At 43.3% G+C, this 24,700-nt stretch overlaps 4 protein-coding genes across 9 annotated transcripts in view; 2 read left to right on the forward strand and 2 right to left on the reverse strand.

Moving 5' to 3' along the window:
- The first annotated feature begins 1,428 nt into the window (after nt 1-1,428).
- LOC117890475 (caspase-1) lies at nt 1,429-5,755 on the forward strand. Of its 2 annotated transcripts, XM_034795339.1 has the most exons (4): nt 1,429-2,878; nt 2,942-3,353; nt 3,412-3,494; nt 5,745-5,755. In XM_034795339.1, exons 1-3 carry the CDS (start codon nt 1,798-1,800, stop codon nt 3,476-3,478), a joined length of 1,560 nt encoding a protein of 519 aa, XP_034651230.1. In that variant the 5' UTR covers nt 1,429-1,797; the 3' UTR covers nt 3,479-3,494; nt 5,745-5,755. The 2 variants fall into 2 exon arrangements, with proteins under 2 accessions (XP_034651230.1, XP_034651229.1); XM_034795338.1 differs by lacking the exon at nt 5,745-5,755 and having other exon boundaries at nt 3,412-3,590.
- Nucleotides 5,756-6,393: 638 nt separating this feature from the next.
- On the reverse strand, nt 6,394-8,927 carry LOC117890473 (peptide-N(4)-(N-acetyl-beta-glucosaminyl)asparagine amidase). Its single transcript, XM_034795336.1, has 6 exons — nt 8,453-8,927; nt 8,293-8,390; nt 7,395-8,230; nt 7,234-7,318; nt 7,070-7,166; nt 6,394-6,994 (listed from the first exon to the last, which is right to left on the reverse strand). The coding sequence occupies exons 1-6, from the start codon at nt 8,823-8,825 to the stop codon at nt 6,585-6,587; spliced, it is 1,899 nt and encodes a 632-aa protein (XP_034651227.1). The 5' UTR covers nt 8,826-8,927; the 3' UTR covers nt 6,394-6,584.
- Nucleotides 8,928-12,454: 3,527 nt separating this feature from the next.
- LOC117890476 (actin, cytoplasmic A3a) lies at nt 12,455-14,281 on the forward strand. Its single transcript, XM_034795340.1, has 2 exons — nt 12,455-12,612; nt 12,771-14,281. The coding sequence occupies exon 2, from the start codon at nt 12,793-12,795 to the stop codon at nt 13,921-13,923; it is 1,131 nt and encodes a 376-aa protein (XP_034651231.1). The 5' UTR covers nt 12,455-12,612; nt 12,771-12,792; the 3' UTR covers nt 13,924-14,281.
- Nucleotides 14,282-16,162: 1,881 nt separating this feature from the next.
- The window catches only part of LOC117890471 (tyrosine-protein kinase Src42A), a 36,009-nt gene continuing 27,471 nt past the window's right edge, over nt 16,163-24,700 (reverse strand). For 2 of the 5 annotated variants that reach the window (XM_034795329.1, XM_034795326.1), the window contains 9 exons: nt 20,210-20,331; nt 20,024-20,108; nt 19,861-19,939; nt 19,484-19,513; nt 18,071-18,239; nt 17,842-18,000; nt 17,435-17,612; nt 17,197-17,363; nt 16,163-17,123 (listed from right to left, as the gene is read on the reverse strand). In XM_034795329.1, the coding sequence (XP_034651220.1) occupies nt 16,915-17,123; nt 17,197-17,363; nt 17,435-17,612; nt 17,842-18,000; nt 18,071-18,239; nt 19,484-19,513; nt 19,861-19,939; nt 20,024-20,108; nt 20,210-20,331 (1,198 nt within the window). In that variant the 3' untranslated portion in view covers nt 16,163-16,914. The remainder of the gene's footprint in view (nt 17,124-17,196; nt 17,364-17,434; nt 17,613-17,841; nt 18,001-18,070; nt 18,240-19,483; nt 19,514-19,860; nt 19,940-20,023; nt 20,109-20,209; nt 20,332-24,700) is intronic. The other 3 variants (XM_034795330.1, XM_034795328.1, XM_034795327.1) reach the window with 2 other exon arrangements.

The raw sequence follows: 24,700 nt of genomic DNA on the forward strand, positions 1-24,700 counted from the left end.
ATTTACAATTTTTTTTACAAAAAATTTAAAATGTCGCTTGTAAAATCCGAAAAAAAACAACATACCTTCTCACGAGAGCACGCTATTTTCGCTCGCCCCCCTCCCCTAGAGCTGCACACTGTAAATCCAAGGCAGAGCCGCTGCAGAGGCAGAGGCCTTACACTGCAGAAGCAGAGTGTGAATGAGAGAATGTGAAAAAAACAACAAAAGCTGCTGGAAAGGGAAAGCTGCAAATTAATATCTTCATTGTGGCTATAATGATGATCCAATCGGATCCCAATTCGGTGATCTGATAGATATGGTCATTGCCTACGGAATGGCATTTTCATACCCGGTACTCGAAGAGTAAATGGTTATATTGGATTTGTGGGGAATAACGGATGTAGATGACAGATGACAGGTGTAAAAAAAATTTAAAATGTCGCTTGTAAAATTCGAAAAAAAACAATATGGGACAGGTACTTTGACTGAGTGCCGGGTATAAAAGTTGTGGCGCGTAATATGCGTCTCACACGTCGCTTCTCGTTTTGTTTTTTCATCGAAATATCACGTTTTTCATGATGGTGTTACCTTTCCAGCCGTAACGGAATAACAAGAAGTTCTACAGATTAATCAATTATTTAATCAAGCGGTGGCCGAGCCCTTTTGAATTTGAAAGCCCTCCCACAATAAAAAGTTCTCGAGGATTTTCTGTTGCATCGATAGCGGCAATTGGGCGAAGGACGTGCCATCGATTCAACACATCCTACCAGCAACATACATAGAATAATGAATAAAGAATTCCACAAGTCGAGCATATTCTTCGTTTGGAACCTTCCAGAAACCATTTCCAAACTCCTAATACTACATATGTACATATGTACATATAATATATGTCATATATAAACAATTATAAGTAATCCCCATATAAGATGCTCTGTGTCATGTCGCCAAAGCGTCTGGCAAAGTTAAACAATATTCAGAAAAGAAGCTGTACTCAGTTTTAAAATTAAAATTTAAAAAAAATCGGCAGAGATAAGAAGAGAAGAGAGACATAGGAAGAGTGAAAACAAATCGGAAGAAGCGGGAGAGTTCTCCCAGCTGAAAGAGCAAAAGCTTTTTTTGCTGATTCGCGCCGAGCCGATCAGCTGTAATTTTTGCTCACACACACATACACATATTTACATATGTATTTACATAAGAACAGTTCTTGGAAATTGGTGTTCTTTGTCAATACAAAAGAAGAGAAACCAGCAACGATGAATAAGAAACGGAAAAAGAAAACGAGCGAACGAAATAACAAAACAAGTACAAATACATATGCGAATATGTACATATGTACATGTGTACATATGTACATGTTTATGTGAATGAGATATAAACCATTAATTGAGTGAATACCTGTTTCCAATTCCACATCTCAAAGTTAGTCAAAGCTAGAAACTTGTTGGAAGAGAACCTTCGTCACATTCGGCTGGTTGGCCATATCTGATTGTAGGAGAGTAGGTAGAGAAACCCCACTGATAACGCACACAATCGTGATAATTGGAGCACTGGCGTAGTCCCAGGGAGGTGGATACAAACATACCACCTATAAGGGCGATCCCCGTTGTACGTACTCCTCTTCTGCCGCGCAGAGAGCAACATGTCGCGGCTGCGGGGGAATTAGTAATCGAGCCTTATCTCCTGAGCAAAAAGCATACAATGTGCAAAATATTGTGTAGCTGTCAGTGCTAAGAGAAACATTGGCCCCAGCGGACCGGATAGCGCTGCTTTCGATCGCGAGTGAGATATAGAGACGCACATTGATTGATAAAAATGGGTTGGTGGGGCAAGAAGAGGGACGAACAGGAAACGGACCGCTCCAGCAGTTCAGCTGCCAGCCAAGCTCTGGTGCTGCAGGATCCGCGCACGCGTGTGAAGACCACTAGCGCCGCCACAGCGACGACCAACACGGCGGTTCAGAACTCTACAATAACGAACAGCAACAAGCAGACTATCACCTTCATGTCCACCCGTAAGACGGTGACGCATACACAGAGAGCGCTAATAACGGAAACCACAACGCGTCGCACACCGAGCCAGGCCGAGCTGGAGCTGCTCTTCGCGCAGATGAGAATGGGAGGCGATGGCGCCACTACGACCACCACTACTACATCTACATCGCGCGGCCGACCACCTAGTCTTAACGGCGTGGCAATACGCTCCACGCCGTCCTTCAAGGCCACGACAAACAACAAACGCTCCAGCACTGTGCTCAAGACGGAGCATACTACGGTGACAAAGAAGAACGGACGCAACGTCACCCAGCACGTGGAGACGCAGCGTGTGGATCTCAAGGCCAAGGGGAAGCCCTCTTGGCCACCATCATTTTTTACATCGAACAACTCCGGCGGCCCATCCGAGCCCTATGTCTCGCCATACGCCCAGAAGCCAAGTCTGGCCATTACTTACGTGTCCCCTTATGCCAAGTCAACAACAGGCACAAGCACAAGCTCCAGTACCGGCTCCGTCGCTGGTGCGCCAAGTGGTTCCACGGCTTTTAAGCCGACAACCAAGTCGCTGTTCTCCAAAAATGTACCCAGACCCTTCACTAGTATTGCCGCCTCCACTGGGGCCACACCCAAGATAACCGCGGGCGCCCACGATGCCCAGGGGGTCGGGAAGACAAAATTGTTCGCCGGAGTTGGCACAGCCAAGCCAATCGTGGCCAAGACAAAGCTTAAGCCCGCCCGAGTCTACATCTTCAATAACGAAAAGTTCGACAGCAAGAACGAGTTCCGTTCTGGCAGTGCCCAAGATGTCAAGGTTCTGCGCACCACTTTCGAGCAACTCAAGTGCAAGGTGGAGATCATTAAAGACGCCACACTGGCCACCGTCAAAAGTACGGTGAGGATGTGTAAGTGGAACGATAATGTAATGGTAGCAGACCGATGATGTATGTAATTGTTCATTTTTACAGTGGAGACAAAAGACTTCGAGGATAAGAGTGCCCTAGTCCTTGTGTTCCTGAGTCATGGAACGCGCCACGACAGGCTTGCTGCTAAGGATCTTGATTACTCGCTGGACGACGATGTCCTGTTCCCCATATTGCGTAACCGGACGCTGAAAGACAAACCCAAAATGTTGTTTGTCCAGGCCTGCAAGGGTGCAAATGAACCCGGAGGCTTCATGACAGATAGCGCCCAGCCTAACGGATCTCCCAACGAGATTCTCAAGTGCTACAGCACCTACGAGGGCTACGTCTCTTATCGCACTGAGGATGGCACTCCATTTATTCAGACCCTCTGCGAGGCTCTAAACAGATCGGGCAAGACAACCGATATCGACGGTATAATGATGACTGTGCGAAGCGTGGTCAAAATGCAAACAAAGTGAGTACAAAATCTCTTCTTTCAAACTTTCCAATCTCAATTAAATTCCTTCTTTCAGAGACGGCCAAATCCCATCTGTCACTAGTACACTGACCTCAAAATATGTTTTCGGAGACTACGTCTAAACTCCTATAGTATTATGTATTATAAATCAATTTAGTTATATATATACCTCTATGTATTTTGCAAGCGATAGTGATTAGAACCTTGCAGAGGGCATTAAAATGCGTACCAGTACATTTCCAACGCAGCTAAGGAGCGAGGATGTCGGCTTAGTCTGTACAGGGTGCAAAGACCCACTGAAGCAGATAAACACCATAGAAAAATTGTATTTTTAACAAATCTATAACTAATGGTGCGAGGAAGAAAGTCAGTCTAATCTTATTTATCGAAAACGAGACTGTCACTCAGCTTCACTAATCGAAAACTTCGCTCAGGAGTATACATCACTAGTATACTATTTGTTATACTACTAGTTATACTATTTGGTTAGTGCTCAGGACTTGTAATAGGTATTGTCAATGGGAGACTTGTCTTATGTCGTCATAACATCCAAAGTCAGACTACCCTAGCATCTTATTCAAACGATGTTCATTATTTCTAGGGGGAATCCTACCATACCATCTTTATGATTCATTGAAAACAAAAATGTATAATATACATATGTATACTAGCTGACCCGGTGAACTTCGCACCGCCTAACAGTCAATGAATGTCGTGTTACTTTTTAGCTGAACTAATTTAGGCTTTGATGAACGTAAAAGAATGATACAAAATAATATGTTTATATGGATAGAAACAAAAAAGTACCAACTTGATAGCGCGTGATTTCATCGTTGGTATTGGATGTTTGGATACCAAAAACCGCCAAGTCGCTCCCTTTCGTGACATATTTGCAAATGTATTTAATTGACTTGACCGAATTGCAATCACTTGGCATGCGCTCTAAAGCAGTTTCTAAAGCAGCCTTGAACAGCCTGACCAATGCATGATGTTCATTAAGCATTTGCTGCAGATCTTGGAGAATTGCTCTCTTCGCTGTGTTGATCCCTTGACGCCTGTCAAGTTGTTCTTCCATATTGCCCATGAAGTATATTTGCAAGAATTTATGATGTGCATCTTCTATAGGTTGCAATGATCCAATGCGATGGTAATAGGATTTTCATTCAAGCACTTTGTGGTAAACGACATTCTTTGTTTTTTGGTCAGGCGCAAGAACAAATAAAGCGGATGGTTTGCCGACACGTGAGCATGCCACGTACAATTGACCATGAGAAAAATATGCATTTTCTAGAATCTAGATTGAGGCCAGAAATAGTCAAGGATTGGCCCTGTGATTTGTTGATCGTCATGGCGAAGGCAAGACGAATCGGGAATTAAATTCGTTTAAACTCAAAGGGCATATCCGGTGGAATCATCGGAATCCTTGGAATAAGAACTTCCTCATCTTTAAATTTTCCTTTAAGTATCGACGCGTGAATCACATTGCTCATCAGTTTTCTTATCACCAAACGCGTTGGAAACAGACATTGTATTTTTGAGTGTTCGCTAGATAATGTCGTGATTCTAGTGTTTCGCCATAAAGCAGGGAGCACAATGGCTCTGGTGGCGGGACCAATAATGGCAATTTCACTTTACCACTAACGCAGCACAAACCAGGCGTTTCACCAGCAAACTTCAATGCTCCACAATGCTGGCAAACAACGTCCATTTGACCAATGCAAACTAAACGATGCAAGCTGTAGTCGATGGTGCAATCACACAGAAACTCTGCTCGATTCAAATCAATCAATCTTCTTGCACTTCGAAGATTATTCCTCTGTTCATCTGTACGATAAGCTCGACGATTTCTCTGTCTTTGCTCTTGTGTTTGAGAAGCACGAATTAAGGCCCTTCTTTGCTCCATACTAACGCGGCGCTCTTCTCGTGCAATTTCTCGTTCTCCATCAGATAATTAACTCACTATATTCCATTGCCTAATTGCATTACGGCTTCGCTGGGAAAGATTAGATATTCTAGGACGCGTCATTGTTATTAAAATGCTTAATACAAAATTAAACAAATAAATAAAACAAATATTAAATATGATTAAACAAATACAAATGAACAACAAATGAACAAATGAACTTTTTAGACAAACTTCTGAACACACACATGATGTCTTCAGAAAAAAATAAAGTTTTGGCTCTAAGGCCGCAACAAACAGGCCATAAGTTGTGTTCTTGTTTGAATTCAGCTACTCGGGACGGAAACAAATCCAACAAATCAAAAACCATTGCAATCGGTCCAGCCGTTCTCGAGTTATAAGTGTTGTAACAAATACTACTTTCTTTTATATATATAGATAGATATGTAGATATATGTACATCATGCTGAGAAGGAAGTGGCGAGTATTATATCGAAACGAGGAGGGAAGTGCGAAACGCTTCTTACGCGTCAAAACTTTTATACCCGGTACCTCTAGCCATACAGTGTACATGGTACAACTGTACCTTAGTGGTTTTTTTCAAATTTTACATCACTTCTCATGCCAACACGCTTTTTTAGCTAGCCCCCCTCCCCAAGAGACACGCACTGCACGAAGTAGAGTGATCTGATAGATAATGTCATTCCCTACGGAATGGGCGGAAGGGGGCGGGGCAAAATTTTGAAATACACTGGTAACAGTGTGAGCATACAGCCATCTGAATGCAACATTTGGTGGCTCTAACTTTTATAGTCTCTGAAATCCAGGCACTCAGCATAACGTACGGACGAACAGACAGACATGGCTATATCGACTCGGCTATTGATGCTGATCAAGATATATATACTTTATGGGGTCAGAAACGCTTCCTTCTGTGTGTTACATGTGCACATCCACTTTTCCACACAAATACAATATACCATATTTACTCTTCGAGTACCTGGTATAAGAAGGATGCTCGAACACTCCTGAGCCACCATTGGGTACAGATCATAGGATGTTACTCGTTTTTCCATAATTTAATATTCGTATACAAACCATGACTGCATAATGTTATTATTTATTTAATGTTCGCTGAGGCATGCCCTTTAATTTTAATTACAAAGGACGTGGCACTTGGTACCCTGTCCATACATACAAACATACATATGTATGTACATACATATGCATATGTTATTGGTTCCTATAGTCAATATTTGTATCTAGACTGTCGATCATACATTCATTCACAATATTTACATTTTTACTTGAATTTCGGTGGGTTTCTAGTGAAGTTCTACTTGTAGATCGAAGGGATAATCTTTTGAACTTAGGCTCTGTCTGAAAAGCTGCGTGTGCTGCCATGCCACATCGCCCTTTCCGCCCGTCAGCTTGGCCACTACTTGAAATTCACTAGAGTTCTCAATGAAATCCTTTCCATCGCTGGTTTGAACTGACACGGCGATTTTGCCTTCGCCAAATGTTTTCGTTTCGAATACTAGTTTGTAGGACTTCACTTTCAGATTGGCCCTGGAAAAATCGAATTTCCAAATGATCTCAGCGCAGTCCGTGTCCTCCAAACGCGCCAAATATGCCATTTTCCAATCTCGCTCTACTTTTCGATAAATATTTTTCGAAGAAAATTGAGCACTTTGCCATGTTTTATAGGTATCCAGCAAATAAATCTGTCCGTCATCTTCGAGTGTATGGAATAAATAATGAATTTCATTAATACCATGAATAATTCTATGCCTAAATATCATGGACCCACCTTTGGTGTAGCGTTCATATGTGTCTGTGGCACAGCTGTAGCGCAAATTGAGCTGGCATTTCTTCACCTCAGCTTCGTTCGGAGAAAACACAAAAATCTGCAAATAAACAATGCATTCATTGAAATCGCATGCACTTCATTTGTACAAATTCCGGGATACCCACGTTGTTAAATGTGTGCTCTCCACGCGATTGCCGCCACGACAGGCTTCCTGAGCTCCGGCCTTTAAGCTCGTTTTCGGTCGGTTTGCTGCGTAATTGTAAAAAAAGCGTTTCGTGGATGGTTCAATTGGAATGTTTCCGTGTCAAATGGCTTAAATGCTTACCGCTCAAGGGTCAAGCCGATGACCTCAAACATGTTTCGCTGACTGAGGAACTTTTTCCGCTCCGCGCTGCAGCTCTGCTGGCGCTTATCTCGAATGGCGTTGAGAGTTTGAATCAGCTCCTTTTCGTCACACAGCTTGCGCTGCTGTAGAATCTCTTGATGGTTGTTCGTGTAGCGCCAGGTTACATCCTGGGCATCGTCACGGGAATAGGCAAACACATAGTCAATGCCGCGTTTCCAGCCGTGCTGATACATGAGCGGCGAGTCTACCACGTTATCCGAGGGGTCCACATGTAGCCAGCGCATTTGCGTCTCCGAAAAAACCTCAGTCCACACATGATCGAAATGGGAATGTACCAGGCGCGCGTCGTAGTCCAGGCAACGGCAAAGGAATGTAAAGCAGTTGGCGTACTCGCCGCAGCGGCCCTTCCGGGACACCAGTAGCTGGGAGATGTCGTTATAACGATAGAACTTGCTCTCCTGGCCACAGCAGACGTTGACTTCCACTCGGACATCACCTTCCGTCTGCGTGCGGCGCAGCTTGCTCTCCTCGCTGCCACACACATGGCATTGAATGTTGTTGACCCACTCGAAGAACTGCGTGTTGAACCAATTCACCAGCTCAACCAGCAATAGATCGCGAATGCAAGGCTCTTTCTCGCGGCACTCCCCAGATGCAATAAGGTCCTGCATGTCGATCATCTTTTCGCTCGCCTTGGAGGTAAGGTCGTCAACTGGAATTAAGCTGCGGCCAGCTGCCAACAGCAGCTCGTCCTCATACTGCATAACGGCATCGGAATAGAGCTCAAGTGACTGCAAAAATCGATTGGACGTACGCTGCAAAAATAGACAAAAAAGTTCCCACTGTGATCAATTAACGTTCAACAAAAATAGCTTACGAGCACTCGCGGAAAGGTAATACGTTGCCGATAAGGCACCGATGGTTTTATGAACAACGGCGAAGGAGTGCTGCAAGCGGCGCTTGGTTGAGCTGGACCTAAAGAAGATACACAGAACCGTGGTAAATTTTCATCTTTAGGGTAAAAAAACACTTTATACCTTTTGGCATGGCTCCACTGAGCCAAGCCGTGCGCCGCTCGCTTAGAACGTCGTGGTACTTCTGAATCTGATGTAAGGAAACATCGCTGGGAAGCGTATACGAGTTGGAATTGGGGGCGCGTCTGAAGCCGATGGCGTCTAGCAGCTTCTCGCAGCCCGGTAGGGAGAGCAGCTTTTCCTTGATGGCCTTATTGTCCAGACGGATTGTGCGGAACTTTGTGTTGTTCGGCTGGGATAGTACGTTCTCCAGCAGAACCAACAAAATGCGCACCGCCTCGAGGTATGCGTTTTTCACATTCTGTTGCTGCTGCTCTGTGGACCGGGTGGTCTTCGGCTCTATAAAGTGCACACACTCCAGATTAATGTCCACCATGTTGATGCCGCCGCTATCAAACTATATGCGTTATATGCGGAGTCGTCTGGATTCGGCTCGCTTTTCGATGTTTGGAATGGGGGGGCGGACTAGTGGGTGGTAGACACAATGGGGAACGGTGCTGTAAAACGCACACTTGAATTTAATACCATCTCTGGTATTTTGTAGCACCACCTCGTACACAGCTCCGAAAAAAGTTTGCTAGCAAAATAGAGGATGATCTTCGTATAAAAGCCATAAGAAATTGCTACATTGTTCCCAAACGCGGGCCCGGAACGAGCAACATTCTGCTACCCCTGGGAAACGGATATTATAGAGTTGAGGAAATACTGGAGATCTCAGGCCCTAATAAATGCAAACACTACTCATCCAAATTTTGCAGTATATGGTGCCGCGAATACATGGAGATTTACATACGAATGTATATATAGAGTAGCGATATGAATAGGTTAAAAACGTGTGATTCTAAGATAAAATCATTATTAAGGTATACTGGTAAGCCTGGTACTCAGATCCGAAAAAAGGGGTAGCTACAAAAACCAGGGATGATTTTCGTATGGAACCGATAAGAAATGTTGGGGCGCACAAACTACTTTCTAGCGCCTGTACGTCATGCAGTACTCAGATGGAAAAAAAAAACTTGGCGAGGAATCCTAGAAAATCAGCCGATGGTATTTTATGGTATTCGATGGTTGTTTCGAGCAATGGAAATAGGGTATTCAAGAGTCGGTTGACAAGCAACGAGGGGTAGTATGCGTAATAGCATTACGTTTTATGGTCATTTATTTTGTGTTTTCCTATTTAACTCGAGACTTTTATTGTAAGCAATTCAGCAAAAGCAAGCCATGAATACTGGCCAATCTTGTGGAGAATTGATTGATGAAATTATAGTCTTAGCGCTGCCAATCCCAGCCATCTCGTAATATTAAATAGAAAATCAATGTCAAGGAAAATTAGAAAAGGGATTCGACATATTGCGGAATAGTTGGAACATGAAAAGGTATATTTCTGGCGGTATATTTGATCGATAAATGCGCGGTGTTTTCAACCACTTGATTATATATTTTTATATTTATATATTCATATTTATTTAAAGCAACAAGATCGGTGATTAGTTAGATGATAATGATGATTTTTTCATCATTATCCGGTGTTCCTTAGCAAAAGAAAGGAGTAATTCGAATGTCTAAAGCGGAGTCTAGTCCCAATTATGTTGTAAAGATAGAAGAACTGCACCCCAAACCATTCCGAGCTAATTCTAATATTTACTTATGTATGTTCCCGTTCCCTCTCCCTTTCAGAAAAATAATACAATTTCTTTTTCTCTTTTGTTGCGAGCGCTATTTGTAAAATTCTTCAATGTTAAGGCTAGTACTCAGATCGAACGAGAAGGGACTTTTATACCCGGTACTCAGTGCTACATCTGTACCTTAGCGGTTTCTTGTCAAATTTTACATTTTTTCTTCATCTGTCATTTACATCTACAACACTTCTCACACCAGCACGCTCCTTTAGCTCGCCCCCTTCCCTAGAGCCACACACTGCAGAGTCATGGCAGAGTCAGAGGCAGAGGCCGCACACTGCAGAAGCAGAGTGTCAATGAGAGAATGTGAAAAAAACAACAAAAGCTGTGGGACGGGGTGGGTGTAGCCACTGCAAATTAATTTCTTCATTCTGGCTATAATAATAATCTTACTTGATCGCAATTCGGTGATCTGATAGATATGGGCAATCCCTACTGAATGGCGTTGTTAGTTTTCTTTTATCTTCGAAATTGTAGCTTTGGGAGGTTTTAGCCCTTTTGAGGGGGCGGGTCTCAATTTTGAACTACACTTGTAACAGTGTGAGCATACAGAAGTCTGGATGCAACATTATAGTCTCTGAGATCCAGGCGCTCATCAGGACGGACAGACGAACAGACGGACGAACAGACATACATACATGGCTCAATCGACTCGGCTATTGATGCTGATCAAGAATATACGTATGTATGTATATACTTTATGGGGTCGGAAACGTTTCCTTCTGTGCGTTACAAACATCCGTTATTCCCCACAAATACAATATACCCTATTTACTCTTCCAGTACCGGGTATAAAAAGTCACAAAAAGATCTGGTAGTTGAATTGAGAATTCATTTGGCATTTGCCAATAATGCATATGGTTTGGCAAACGTCCATTATTGCCAAAAGAGCACAACTACAAAAGAATTAATTTATTAATTTCAGTAAAATTATTTAATTTTCAATGAAGACATGGGAGAAGTATTTTTTTGACTCCGACGATCTATTTCGTCCCTGTTTTACTTTTTTGAGCGCACTTGTTTCCTCCATATCGCAAACTACACTCCAGAAACAATTGTCAGCCACATATTTCTTGCCTGTGTACCAGATGTTCTCTCAGTCCACACACGCACTTCGTATCGATATATCGATACAAATCTGTGGATTTTGTCAACGTTGCTGGATACTCAAGAAATAAAAAGTCGGACCAAAAATTGTTGCCTTAGTTTTTTATACCCGGTACTCGTAGAGTAAATAGGGTATATTGTATTTGTGGGGAATAACGGTTGTATGCAACGCACAGAAGGAAACGTATCCGACCCCATAAGGTATAAGTATATATTCTTGATCAGCATCAATAGCCGAGTCGATTGAGCCATGTCTGTCTGTCCGTCCGTCCGTCTTGTTTGTCGGCTAGTTCTCAGAGACTATAAGAGCTAGAGCCACCAAATTTTGGCTCCAGACTGCTGTATGCTCACACTGAAACCAGTATATTTCAAAAATTACCCCACCCCTCTCCACCCACGCAAAATGGCGAAAACCATCCAAACCTACATTTTTGAAGATAAAAGAAAACTAATAACGTTATTCCGTAGGGAATGACCATATCTATCAGATCACCAAATTGGGATCCGATTGGATCATTATTATGGCCACAATGAAGAAATTAATTTGCAGTGGTTAAACCCACCCCGTCCCGCAGCTTATATTTATTTTTTACACATTCTCTCATTCACACTCTGCTTCGCGCAGTGGCAGAGGCCTCTGCCTCTGACACGTCTCTGCCTATGCCCCTGCCTCTGCCTCGACTCTGCAGTGTGTGTCTATAGGGGAGGGTGGCGAGCTAAAGGAGCGTGTTGGCGTGAGTAGTGTTGTTGATGTAGATGACAGATGAAGAAAAAATTTAAAATTTGACAAATAACCGCTAAAGTGCAGATGTAGTACTGAGTGCCGGGTATAAAAGTTGTGACGCGTAAGAAGCGTCTCACACGTCCCTTCTCGTTGTATATGAAGTTTGGCAGAAATGTTTTTTTTTTGTGGTGCTGGATACCAGCCTTTTGGCAGGAATTTTTTTGTTGTGGTGCTGGATTCCCGCCTTTATTGTGCAATCAATTGAAAGATGTATCATAAAATCAGCAAATCCTGCGGAGAATTGAATGATGATTTGAGTAAAATTACATTTCCGAAACTGAGATTCCTAACCAGCTGATAATATTAAATTGAACATCAAAATCGAGGAAAATGGTTTTAGTTTTACGGTATATTTACAGTATATTTTGAAAATGAAAAATTATATTTCGGTATATTGTCGAGGCCCTTACGATATATTATATCGATAATTCCGCGGTCACACTGGTCACACCGGATTTCAACCACTTTTTTACCCCCAAAAACTAGGCGTCGGTTCCACCATCCACCACTTGCAAAACTTACTTCTCAGCGTGCTCAGCTTTGTCCGCAGCGGAAAACCGAAAATCCAATCGTCTCTTCCATTTCCTTAAAAGGTAATAATTGTGTCTGTCTCTTTGTTCAACTGTGCGTGCGCGTTGTGTCTGGCTGAGAGTGGGTCTATGCTATACCATAGAGTGTATATGAGAGCTGTGCTTTTCTTGTTGAGCGTCGATTAAAGTGTACATATTTGGCATTTATTTTTCCATTGCAGAAGTAAATCAATCTACATCATAATGTGTGACGAAGAGGTTGCTGCTTTGGTCGTCGATAACGGTTCCGGCATGTGCAAAGCCGGCTTTGCCGGTGATGACGCACCCCGTGCCGTTTTCCCATCGATTGTCGGCCGTCCACGTCACCAGGGCGTTATGGTGGGCATGGGACAGAAAGACTCCTATGTGGGTGATGAGGCACAGAGCAAGCGAGGTATCCTCACTCTGAAGTACCCTATTGAGCACGGCATTGTGACCAACTGGGACGACATGGAGAAAATCTGGCACCACACCTTCTACAATGAGCTGCGTGTTGCCCCCGAGGAGCACCCTGTCCTGCTCACCGAAGCACCCCTGAACCCCAAGGCTAATCGTGAGAAGATGACTCAGATCATGTTCGAGACCTTCAACACGCCTGCCATGTATGTGGCCATCCAGGCTGTACTGTCTCTGTACGCCTCTGGTCGTACCACAGGTATTGTGCTCGACTCTGGCGACGGTGTCTCTCACACTGTGCCAATCTATGAGGGTTATGCCCTGCCCCATGCCATTTTGCGTCTGGATTTGGCTGGTCGCGACTTGACCGACTACCTGATGAAGATCCTGACTGAGCGCGGCTACTCGTTCACCACCACTGCCGAGCGTGAAATCGTGCGCGACATCAAGGAGAAGCTCTGCTACGTCGCCTTGGACTTTGAGCAGGAGATGGCCACAGCTGCGTCCAGCTCCTCCCTGGAGAAGTCTTATGAGCTTCCCGACGGACAGGTCATTACCATTGGCAACGAGCGTTTCCGCTGCCCCGAGGCACTGTTCCAGCCCTCATTCCTTGGAATGGAGGCCAGTGGCATCCACGAGACCACATATAACTCCATCATGAAGTGCGATGTGGACATTCGTAAGGATCTGTATGCCAACACCGTGTTGTCTGGTGGCACCACCATGTACCCTGGCATCGCCGATCGCATGCAGAAGGAGATTACTGCCCTGGCTCCTTCCACCATGAAGATCAAGATTGTTGCTCCACCAGAGCGCAAGTACTCCGTCTGGATCGGTGGATCCATCCTGGCTTCGCTCTCCACATTCCAGCAGATGTGGATCTCCAAGCAGGAGTACGACGAGTCTGGCCCATCTATTGTTCACCGCAAGTGCTTCTAAGTTGAAGCGGCGGCTACAGCTGATGCTGGGCGTGGTCATGGTGGTGTCTTTGTCTGTGCTCAGCCATCACATGGATGAATATTTGGCAGAGTACATTAACAACAATAGCAGGCGCACACAACACCAGCTCCTGCCAGATGAATGCATTCCAACTACTTTTTACACGCAAACTTTTACATTCCTCACATAAGCAATCCCCTCATTGTGTTCTATTCAAAATTCAAGTGAATGTGCACATTCATTCATTTTCAACATTTACTTTACTTCCATGCATTTGTATTACAATTACACATACCATACCATTAAAATACTTGTAACCGCTTCAAATCATGAATAAAGCGAGGAAAGAACTGAAGCATCCAGGCAAATTAACAATTCTCGAGATGTTCACGTAATCGTATTATCGTATATGGCATGACTAAGGCAAGCCAGCGATCGTTGGAAATGAAGTTCTGCTGTGGGTATGCGGTCATTCGGCTGGTATGCCGTGGCGAGGGCGTCGGCGGCGATAAAGCGCCTACTAATAAGGCAACCTCTTCTAATTTTAACCAAAAGCAAACGACAACCATCGGTTTGCAGGAAATCGCCTGATAACCAATCACTTGGCTAACTTGTGCCTCATGCGTCTGTTTGCGATTGCTTCTGCTGCTGACTCGCATGCGGGTGATTCAACATGGTCTCCACTCCACTACACTTGGCTTCGCTCCGCTTATCAGGCCTGGCGTCGACCCCGCCCCAGAAGACTTAGCGGTATTTCCACGTTGATTGATTACAAATGGAGCATGTGAAAGCCAAAACAGTTGCGGCTAGTATTACCTTATAAGGAAGAAATAGGGGAGAATCACACTCGCAATCACAATCGCAGTCGCAATCGTATTCGACAACTGCAAAATCGAAGCGAAAACACTCTACCTGTTGACTCACTCTCAAATGTTTGTGGAGCAGTCATGAAGTGGCATTGTTTATGTGTAATCATTCGAGCACAACACTTCACGGCCCTCCTCGCCCTCATGTCCATTGCCATTAGGGGGAGAGGGATAGTGCAGCACACTCGCGCGGCATTTTAGGCGGGGCTCTCAGACAAGTCCAACTGTTTTATTCGTTTTATTTGATTCAGCTCTGATCTAGTCCAGAGACTTACAATGCCCAAATTCATTCAAGTATGGAAAAAAATCGATTAGGGGACACTGTGACTGACTGACTGATGCTCGTATATGGAGCCTACCGTAGATCAAAGCCATGCGTTTTAAAAATAATTATTTTACTTTATTCATATATATGTATATATATTTATGTATGTGTATGCATGTTTTTATGTATGTTTCTTTGCGTATGTTCTTACAATATACTTTTGGATTGGATATTATAAGATCAAATCGTTCGTTATACTTGACTCTTATAATACTAAGTACTCTATATAGTACTTTACATATTCAATATGACATTCGTTAAGTTGGAAAGTGCAAGCAATCCATTCTTATGTTATATGGATCACTTCACCAAATTGGATAAATAAATCGAGGAGTTCGCTGAACTCAGTATGTTTTGATTAAAGTTGCTTGTGTGGCTTAAACGGCCTGTGTAGAGAACATACAACACGTACATTTTTGTGCAGCACAGTACAGATTCAAAGACAGATTAGAGAGTATACAGACTACATAAGAACTCATAGTAGGGTAAGAATACATTTTTAAAATCAGCCTTCGATTCATGCGCTCTTCGGGTTTTGGTGTAGATTAGGCATACAACTAATTTTAGTCACTTGATTACTTGATTTTCCGCAGAACTCTTCCACCCCTACATATGCTGCCGAAACTAAAATACTCACCAAATCAAAATGCAAACAAAGAAATGCTAGAGTGACTTAGACTACATCAATATAAATGATTTTGCGTTGATTTGTATTTTATATAAATTATGCAGAAATTTTATTTTAATGGTTTTTTGTTCTAAATGTACATGTACTTGTATATGTGTATGCGTTTGTTTGTGTTTTATTTATAAATACAATATAATTAAATGATTACAATTACAATTACAACTCTAGATCGTTACTCATATGGATTTTAGCTGTCGCATACAGCGAAGTAGCGTACGCTAGCACTTGATGATGATTGGCGTTTGTGGTGCATTCTTTTATTTTAATTTTCATTCGTTTGTGATAAAGCATAAGCATACACATGTATAAAGTCGTTGATAATGTTGAGGGGAGAAGGAGTTAAGACACGTACGTAATGGATTAACTAAAAGCAAAACAGTTGCATATATTTGTGTGCTGCAAATATCGTTTTCGGATTTCAGATTGGTCTATAAACTAAAGAAGAACCGGGTACGTTGAGGATAAGTATGCGTTGGCATAATAGAATATAAATGGTGGATCCTAGGAATAACTCTGACTATACGGATGCATTGTATGTATGTATATATGTTTATATATATGCATATATATATATATATAGATGTGTGGTGTGTGTGAGTGTACATGCACGGTATGCGTGTTTGCATGTATGTATGTATATATCGTTATATGAATAATAATACATTTGATATATTTGTCGGCAAATACCACAAATGCGCCCGAACAAATTTATCCATATGCTTGTCATATATAAACAACAAAAAATGAACAAAACATTCTTTGAAATTGCATTCCACCGAAAAAAACACTCGCACGTACAAATTAAAACTACACGTGCACTTGCATTCGCATTCACTTTTCAGCTTAACAACTATTTGTTAGCTTAAACGCTAATAACATGAATCGTATGGTATGGAGCTACCAAGACATGCCACTGCCCATGAGCCACAAAAGTTCCATAGGCTCTATGGGTTCATGGTCGCAGTGAGCAGCAATCAAAAATCTGTGCAAAACTGAAGTAAGTAACTTAATTTAAATTGTCCGTTGTGGGATGCCCGGCGACCATTTGCAGCTCCTCAATCGTGCTCCTCGCCACGGATGCTGTCCGCGTCCGTGGTCGTATGAAGCATTTATCAGTAAGCCTGTGCCTCCTTGTAGTCGCTCTGATCGGAGGTGTAAAAGTCCTCGAGCTTCCATTGGAGCGTCTCGAATGTGGGTCTGCGCATGGGATCCTTGTGCCAGCACTCGAGCATGATCTCGTACAGGCGCGGCTCGCAGTTGGGTGGCAGGGGCATGCGATAGCCGTGCTCCACCTGGGTTAACACCTCCGCATTAGTCATACCTGATTGCAGAGATAAGCCATTTGATTAGATTACGATCCATTTTTAGGTAAAACCGCTAGGCAATTGACTTACCTGGATATGGTATGCGTCCGTAAGTGACCAGCTCAGTGAGGAGAATACCAAAGCTCCAGACATCAGATTTGATTGAGAATTTACTGTAGTTGGCCGCCTCGGGCGCTGTCCATTTGATGGGGAAGCGGGCGCCAACTCGCGCCTCGTACTCGTCCTCCTTGATGAGCCTGAAGAGAAGATTTAAAGATTGATGGATGTTCATTTGCGGTACATTTCCGACGTACGGCTGAAGACTCACCTGGCCAAACCGAAGTCGGCTATCTTCACAATGTTGCCATCCCCAACGAGGACGTTGCGCGCCGCCAAGTCTCTGTGGATGTAGTTCTGTGACTCCAGGTAGGCCATGCCAGCGGCTATTTGTGCGGCCATATCGATGAGGGTCTGCATTTTGAGGCTACGACCTTTGCCTGCAATGGCTAAAAGATATTAAAAACACAAATAAGCAATTGTCATGACATGATAAGCGAGCGGGCGGACGTTTGGTTGTTTCTTTGATCTTTGATTTTTGACTAATGGCCGCAGTGTGGCGTGAAATGTACAAAATGTCTTTCTTTGAAATTTGATTGAGGCAAGCTGCAAGAAATTCTCAAAATGTGCGAGCACGCGGCGAGTCGTGTGCTCGTCTCGGTCTGTGTCCCAGCATACCTTGCAGATATTCCAGCAGTGAACCGTGCTTCATCAACTCCGTGATAATGTAGATGGGCTCCTCTACCGTGCAGACAGCGTAAAGCTGTATGAGCTTGGTATGCCGCAGCTTCTTCATGATCTGGGCTTCGGCTAAGAAGTCCTTGGGATCCATGGTGCCTGCAAAAAGAGTAAAAGAATCATTTTTAGTCACATTCACACTTGATTCACTTTCCCTCAGACTGCTTACCCGATTTCAAAGTTTTAATGGCCACGGGTGTTGTGTTGTTCCACTGTCCCTCCCAAACGTCACCGAACTGGCCGGAGCCCAGTTTGCGTACGAATTTGAGGGAAGTTCTGTCGATTTCCCACTGGTCGCGTGTTCGATGCGAGAGGCCCTCGGTGACGGGTTTCTCGATCTGTGGCGTCAGGATGGTTGGAAATGGGGGAGGGAAAGAGAAATCAGTTAGTAAATGAATTTTCTATTCCCAAATGGTAAAGCGCATTTGTGTTCGGCTTGAGGTTATTATGGTAATGATAGTGCCAATTGAGCAATGAGTTTAGAATTCATTAATTAACCGTCATTTCAACATCGAGAAAACGAATGTTTGTTGCGTACCCTATTATCTGGTTTTAAACACTTGCTTATGTATACATATGTAAATATGTATGTACATATGTACATACATATGTATGTACATGCACCGAAATAAAACTAATATGGGATTCTTAGAGAGGTTTCTTTTTATCTATTGCTATCCGCATGAGGCAGTAGTTGCTAATTTGTGGCATGCTTTTGGGGCTGTGGCCAGAATTAACTTGAGATGAACCGAACCGCAAGGTGTCGCCACTGCGACACGTAGTTCGGCTTTGGGTGTCATGTTGAGCATAGCCGGAAAATGAGCAAAATAATCGTGAATATGATATACAATTTACTGGACTCATCATAGCTTCACAGATTAATTCCAAATATATAGAAATTCCATATGCAAGTGCAAGGCCATCGGTACGGGTAGGCAACTTCACAATTGAAATACTTTGACAGATTTGATTAAAAGATTTGTAAAACCGGGTGGAGATGAAGGTTAGGCTAGGGTTAGGGCCTTATTTACAAAGAATCTGTTCCATTGGTTGGTAGCTGGCGCTATGCTTTTTGTTGGATCTGTTTATGGACTAAGTGAGTTGAAAGCCAGTGAGTCAAAGTGCAAAGATCAATGGAAAATTCAGCCTTAAGTCGAGCATGCGCACTTGAACGCTTTTGCTGCAATTGAAACGCCGTTTCCCTTCACTGGTTTTATCGGTACTAATTAGACACGCGATGTGAAAACTTTGTTTTAATTCACGATTACCACTAGTGGGATGGGGTGGGGATGGGGATAGGGATAGGATCCTATGCGATAGATTGTCTCGATTGCACTTTGAACGCTGCAGAGTGGTGGGTGTTGATGATAGAGATGGATTGGCGAAATCGGATTTAGCATTGCAGTCGGATTGTACACAGTATTGCAGTATTGTAAGTTCATGAAATGATCGGTTAATTTCGTTCGCCGTGAGGGGAGGGTGACAGAGCAGAGTGGAGGATTCTGGTTTCGGTTATTGTTGTGTTAATGGGCAATAAACACACATAAACGCACATGATAACGTTTTTACATAGAAATCCTACCTCAAAGACACCCGAAAAGGTATTATTTGTCTTGATTGATTGATTTTTATTAGTTTGTATTTTGAGTTATTTTTGTTTTGAGTTATCGTTTGGTTGTAGTTGTTGTTGTGGTTATTGTTGTTGATTATTATTGTTTTACAGACATTATAATTTGTGGTGTTAATTAAAGAAAAATGCAAGAAATATATGGAAAATATAAGACAGTTTTAGTACACACGTGTTGGGCATTGCGAAATGAACAAACATAGGGTTAAAAATGCAATGTTAAATGCAAATGTTAAAATGCACATCACATTTGGCTGCAGGTCGGATGTTGGATGCGCGATTAAACCAAAGCAAACGATGGCTGTATGGGAGCGATCTGGCCGATGGCTTACCTGTACGCAGGGCTTGCAGAGGTTGACGCACAGGCCATCGGAATCCTTGGAATAGTGTTCGACCAGCTCCTGCAGGGTTCTGTGGTGTTACAAAGGTTCATATGTCATTCCGGGAGTTCGCTGTACTATGGCAATGAGCAAGTGCTAAGCTCAGCTCACTCACCTGAATGTTGTGCGTCTGGCAATGAAGAAGCCGCCCTCGTCCAATTGTCTGATGCGATAATGCTTGACCGTATCGCCGTCGCGCACTGCAAAAGCATTAACAGTATATGCATATAGTATATGAACAGTAAAGTATAACAATTATAATTGGCACTGCCAGTAACCGAATGCCTTGTTTGGCACGCACCTGATAGCGAATAGTCGTTGTGTCGGCTCTCGGAATCACGAATTAAAAATGCACCGTGCTCGTTCTCTGGCAGTAGAAGTTTTTTCTCAGCCTCAATGCGTTTGATTTTGCGGAAGTACCAGCTGCAATGAAAGCGACAAACAGCGAGAAAGAAATTAAAATAACTGTTTACATCCGAGAGAGAGAGAAATATGTATAAATATGTATGTAAAGCAAATGTTTAGAGTTTATTAAGGAAAAGACTTTATCGAGGTTACGCCAGCATCAATCAGTCCCGGCAGCTCGGCAAGAGGGAGAGGAGAGGCAACAATCGTGGGTGGTCTAAATCTGGTAGACCTGCTAGACATATGTACATACATACCTGTACATTGTACACCCCCACTGTGAGTCATGTATCATCTGGAACGTGACGACTTGTTTCAATGGCGAAATGCAATTTTGTTTTTGCTGCCATCTAGAGTTCTAATTTAATCATTATGCATTTAAACTGCAGGTAAGGGGGGAACACTTTATTTAAATTACCATTCCAATCAACTTTTCTACTGCGGGTGCCTATAATAATGCCAATAATTGTCGGCAGACGCTCTATGAACTGCCATTGTATTTGCTGGACAGGGGTGAGGTGATCATGGATTTATCCATATACCGATGTGTTTATTATTCAATTATATTCCATATATTTTACAAATGTGAACACAAATATATTCTGCTCTTTTTAATTGCACATCCTAAACCCATTTACTTGGATAGCTGATGCACGGGAAGAGATAAACTTGATGCGAATTGATTCGTTTTGGTATTTATGGCCATGGCAGTCTACAGAAATACTCTTTCTCTCTTTCTCTGCTTGTGTGGGGGCTACCTACATACATACCATGAGTTGTGAGTTGTGAAAACTGAAACATTTCAATCCAATTTTATGCAGCATTAACATTGACCTTAATATGGGCACAAACATACAGATGAAAGTAACTGGAAATTGTTGAACCTCTCCCTCTCTCTCTCTCTCCCTTTTTCTTCCCCCCCACTCTCCATCGGATTTTCTTTCACGGCTGTTTCTTGAGGCAACAGACTAGGAGGGGTGAGGGTTGTCAATTAAAACAAAACTTGTGTGAAAGATTGCTTACATAACAGTCCAATCCAATTCACATTTTTGAAGTTCGTGACGAATAAAGATAACGGATGATGACAGAAGCGTGGCTAAATCAACGATGAGACCCGATACACGAGTGTCGACGTCTGCATGTGTGCCCGAGATGCCCCACAAAATGCAAATATGTATTCACAGTCCTCACACTCATACATATGTACATATGTATGCAGGCTACTCTTCTCTTATGCGCATGAATACCGTATAAAATGGGGGGCGGTTGAGGAAACTTTTCATTTCAATGCATTAAAAAAATACACCCAGGAATAGGAACAGGAATACTCCTGGCAAAGAAGCTTCGCTCCTTCCCTTCCCTTATGTGCCCAATAAAGTGAAAGCAAGTTTTCAGTATGCATAATAAAAGATTCATAATGAATATTTCAGATTGCAGCAGCTGTAAACATCTCATCCTACATGTATCTATGTACATACATATGTAAATATGTATGCAGATGCAACCAACCGCCTGCTGTGGAAACTGGTCAGCCAGGAAGCCTCCTCATGGCTCGTAAATGGCTGCTGCTAATGGGAGTCGCCGGGTTCTATTACAGAACAGAACGGATCGGAGCTTGCCAACTAATCAGATTGCGCAAAGCCATTTAAAGCTATTATTAAAAGAACTTGTCTTTCGGCCTGCCAGGCACTCTTAATTGCACAGCCTGCTCCGTCGAGAGCGATCCGGCCTCGTGGTGTTTGTCCGATTTGCACATTGTATGTATCATCATCAACGAAGTCCCTGCCGCCGACACAAGGCCCAGTTGCAACAAAGTCATTTAGCAATTTGCCAGTCAACAGGATTCGGATAGTGAAGCTCTGGCTGCCCCATGAAGACTCTTGAATGGGAGGCGTGTTTGCATACCATCTGGCTGATTGATGAGACGACATCTGAGAGAGGAGGGTGGAGGGGATTGAATGACTGAATGAGTGAATGAGTGCCTTGGCAGCACGTGTCTATTACGCCAATAAGCGTTTATTAGACGCCATCAAATGCACTGAACGGGGGGGACTGGTTGGGGTCTGGCTCTGGGCCCGCTTTTCCTTGGAATGGGCGAGAGCTAGTCGCGCATACATATGTACATACATATGTATGTATGTGCATATGTATGTATGTATTTTTAGACACTGCCATCCTGGGACTGGCCTGCCACTTAAGGTGCATGCATGACTTTCATAAATATGCACCACGATTTAATTACACACAAGAAACGACAACAACTGTGTTAGGCGAGGCTCGCTAATGCTCTACGAATACCGGTCACTGGCTACCCTTGGCAGACGGAACGGAAAAGCTCTGCAGGCCAGAAGGATGCAATGTCTGCTGAAGTAAATTCCAATGCAACATGGCACATTCTCTTGCATAGAGATTTGGTCTAGAACATGCTTTTATTTATAGACGGACAGAGAGACAGAGATCTGCTACGATCCGAACCAAACAAGGCCTGGCTGGCGCGGCCCCAGCGTGCCCAAAGCCAAAATCAAACGACCAACCAAAGCGCATGCGCAGCCTCCTCTGGCTGGCCGTGCAGCAGTCTCCGATCCTATTTTTAAACAAGCCAGCAACGTAATTCGATTTTGTCTAAAAATATCCCCTGCTACATGCAACACGTTGGCGATTTTAGTTTTATCTACAATTTTTCTACGTCCAACATGGCTTTGATCGCCGTTTCTTTTGGCCATGGCTGGTGGCAGCCAGTGGATCGACAGACTAACATGTTTGGCTTGTTTGGCTGGCACTTTGGACATGCGCTTTTGAGTTAAAATTAGATTAAATGGCGAATCGATCGATCGATCCATCGAGGTGGACTTCAACTGGAGATCTTTGGCTACATCCGTAATGCCCGTAGTTCTAGTGGCTGCTTCAATTTATCTAGCACCGCCATTGTCAAGCACTTTGGCAACTGGACTTGGATGGACTTGACCACTTGATTGACACTTGTCCGTTGGACCGTTGGAGCATTGGCCCGTTTTCACCGTGCCCAATTCCATTTAAGGTAAGGAGGCAGAAAATTGTGCCAGACACAAACCAACTAACTTTGGCAGCTGAAATGGTTCCAAGCAACGGTCCCTGGTTCTGTTCAGTCTGTATTCTGTTCCCTTGAAATGGGCCAAAGTTGTAAGCGTGCCCCAAATGGTAATTGGTCGGTGCAACTGCGGACTAATTGAAGCAGGTCAGGTCATGAGATGAGTGTCAAGCATTGTTTGAGTGTCCACGGATATCGTCAACGCGAGTGAGGTTGGGTGGGGTTCGGTGTGACTCAGCTGGCAGCACTTCACGAATGAATCCAAGACGCAGACACCAGGGTGAATGCTGGCCCGGAGCAGCATGGCAACAATAATTTGTTAATTTGTATTTTTTCGAGCTGTTTCTGCAAACACGCTGCTGCTAATCAATTTTAAAGCGAATAATTAGCCATTGGCTACTTCTGCGAGCAGAGCTGAGTAATTTCATCGTGATAATAGATACGACGGGAGTTCAATTCCTGCTTTGCATGCCACTTTTCCCCTCTCTGCAGTCACCGCTTTTTTCTGCAGCATATTAATTGGAGTAACATTTTTGTTGCCCGTTTTGGGACATGACACAAACATGGAGCCAGTGCCAGAGGCATGCAGCTCAGGTGCAACTCAGGTGCCACTGCCACTGCACTGTCACTTTCTCTATAATTGGCTGCTGTGCTGCTGTGGATGATGTTGCCCCAACACATCCGCCGCATGCCACATACATTTATTTTTCCCAATATCTAATTAGACGACGCATCGGCGATACTGGTTTTCTGTACCCTGCTGTACTTTTTCCTTGGAATAATATTCACTTGAGAACTGCAATAACATATGTAAATAAATATGTATCTATTGAGTTTGGTATTCATCCGGAAAGAATCTGGAATAACATTGGACGCGCGACCAATGCAATTAGCAATGCAAAATGCAAGTAAAACAGTTCACTCAAGCAAATGTATTTACTCACAGCTGGACATTGGTTGATCTGATCGTATTGGATCGTCTTTGACAGAGTACGCACCTGATTCATGTGGAAACCTTATGAATAACAGATGGATACAACTGCACACATGTAATTCAGCTGCCAAGAGGTAATAACTACTGATAAGATAAAAATATCGCATAGAAGGCGAAACACTCCCAAATCCACCTATGTAGATACAGATGTATACAGCCTGCACTTCTCATAAGTTAATTATTCCTGTGTTTGGACTATCATTGTAACCTGGCTATCCTCATGGATACAAAGCCATCGATTGCTTCCTGGGGATTGCTGTGGAGTGACAAAAGAATCTCATTCGATATCTTTGTATGCGCATGTCTATTATCCATATATGGCTCAA

This window comes from Drosophila subobscura, chromosome E (assembly GCF_008121235.1).
Source record: "Drosophila subobscura isolate 14011-0131.10 chromosome E, UCBerk_Dsub_1.0, whole genome shotgun sequence".
Taxonomy (NCBI): Eukaryota; Metazoa; Arthropoda; class Insecta; order Diptera; family Drosophilidae; genus Drosophila; species Drosophila subobscura.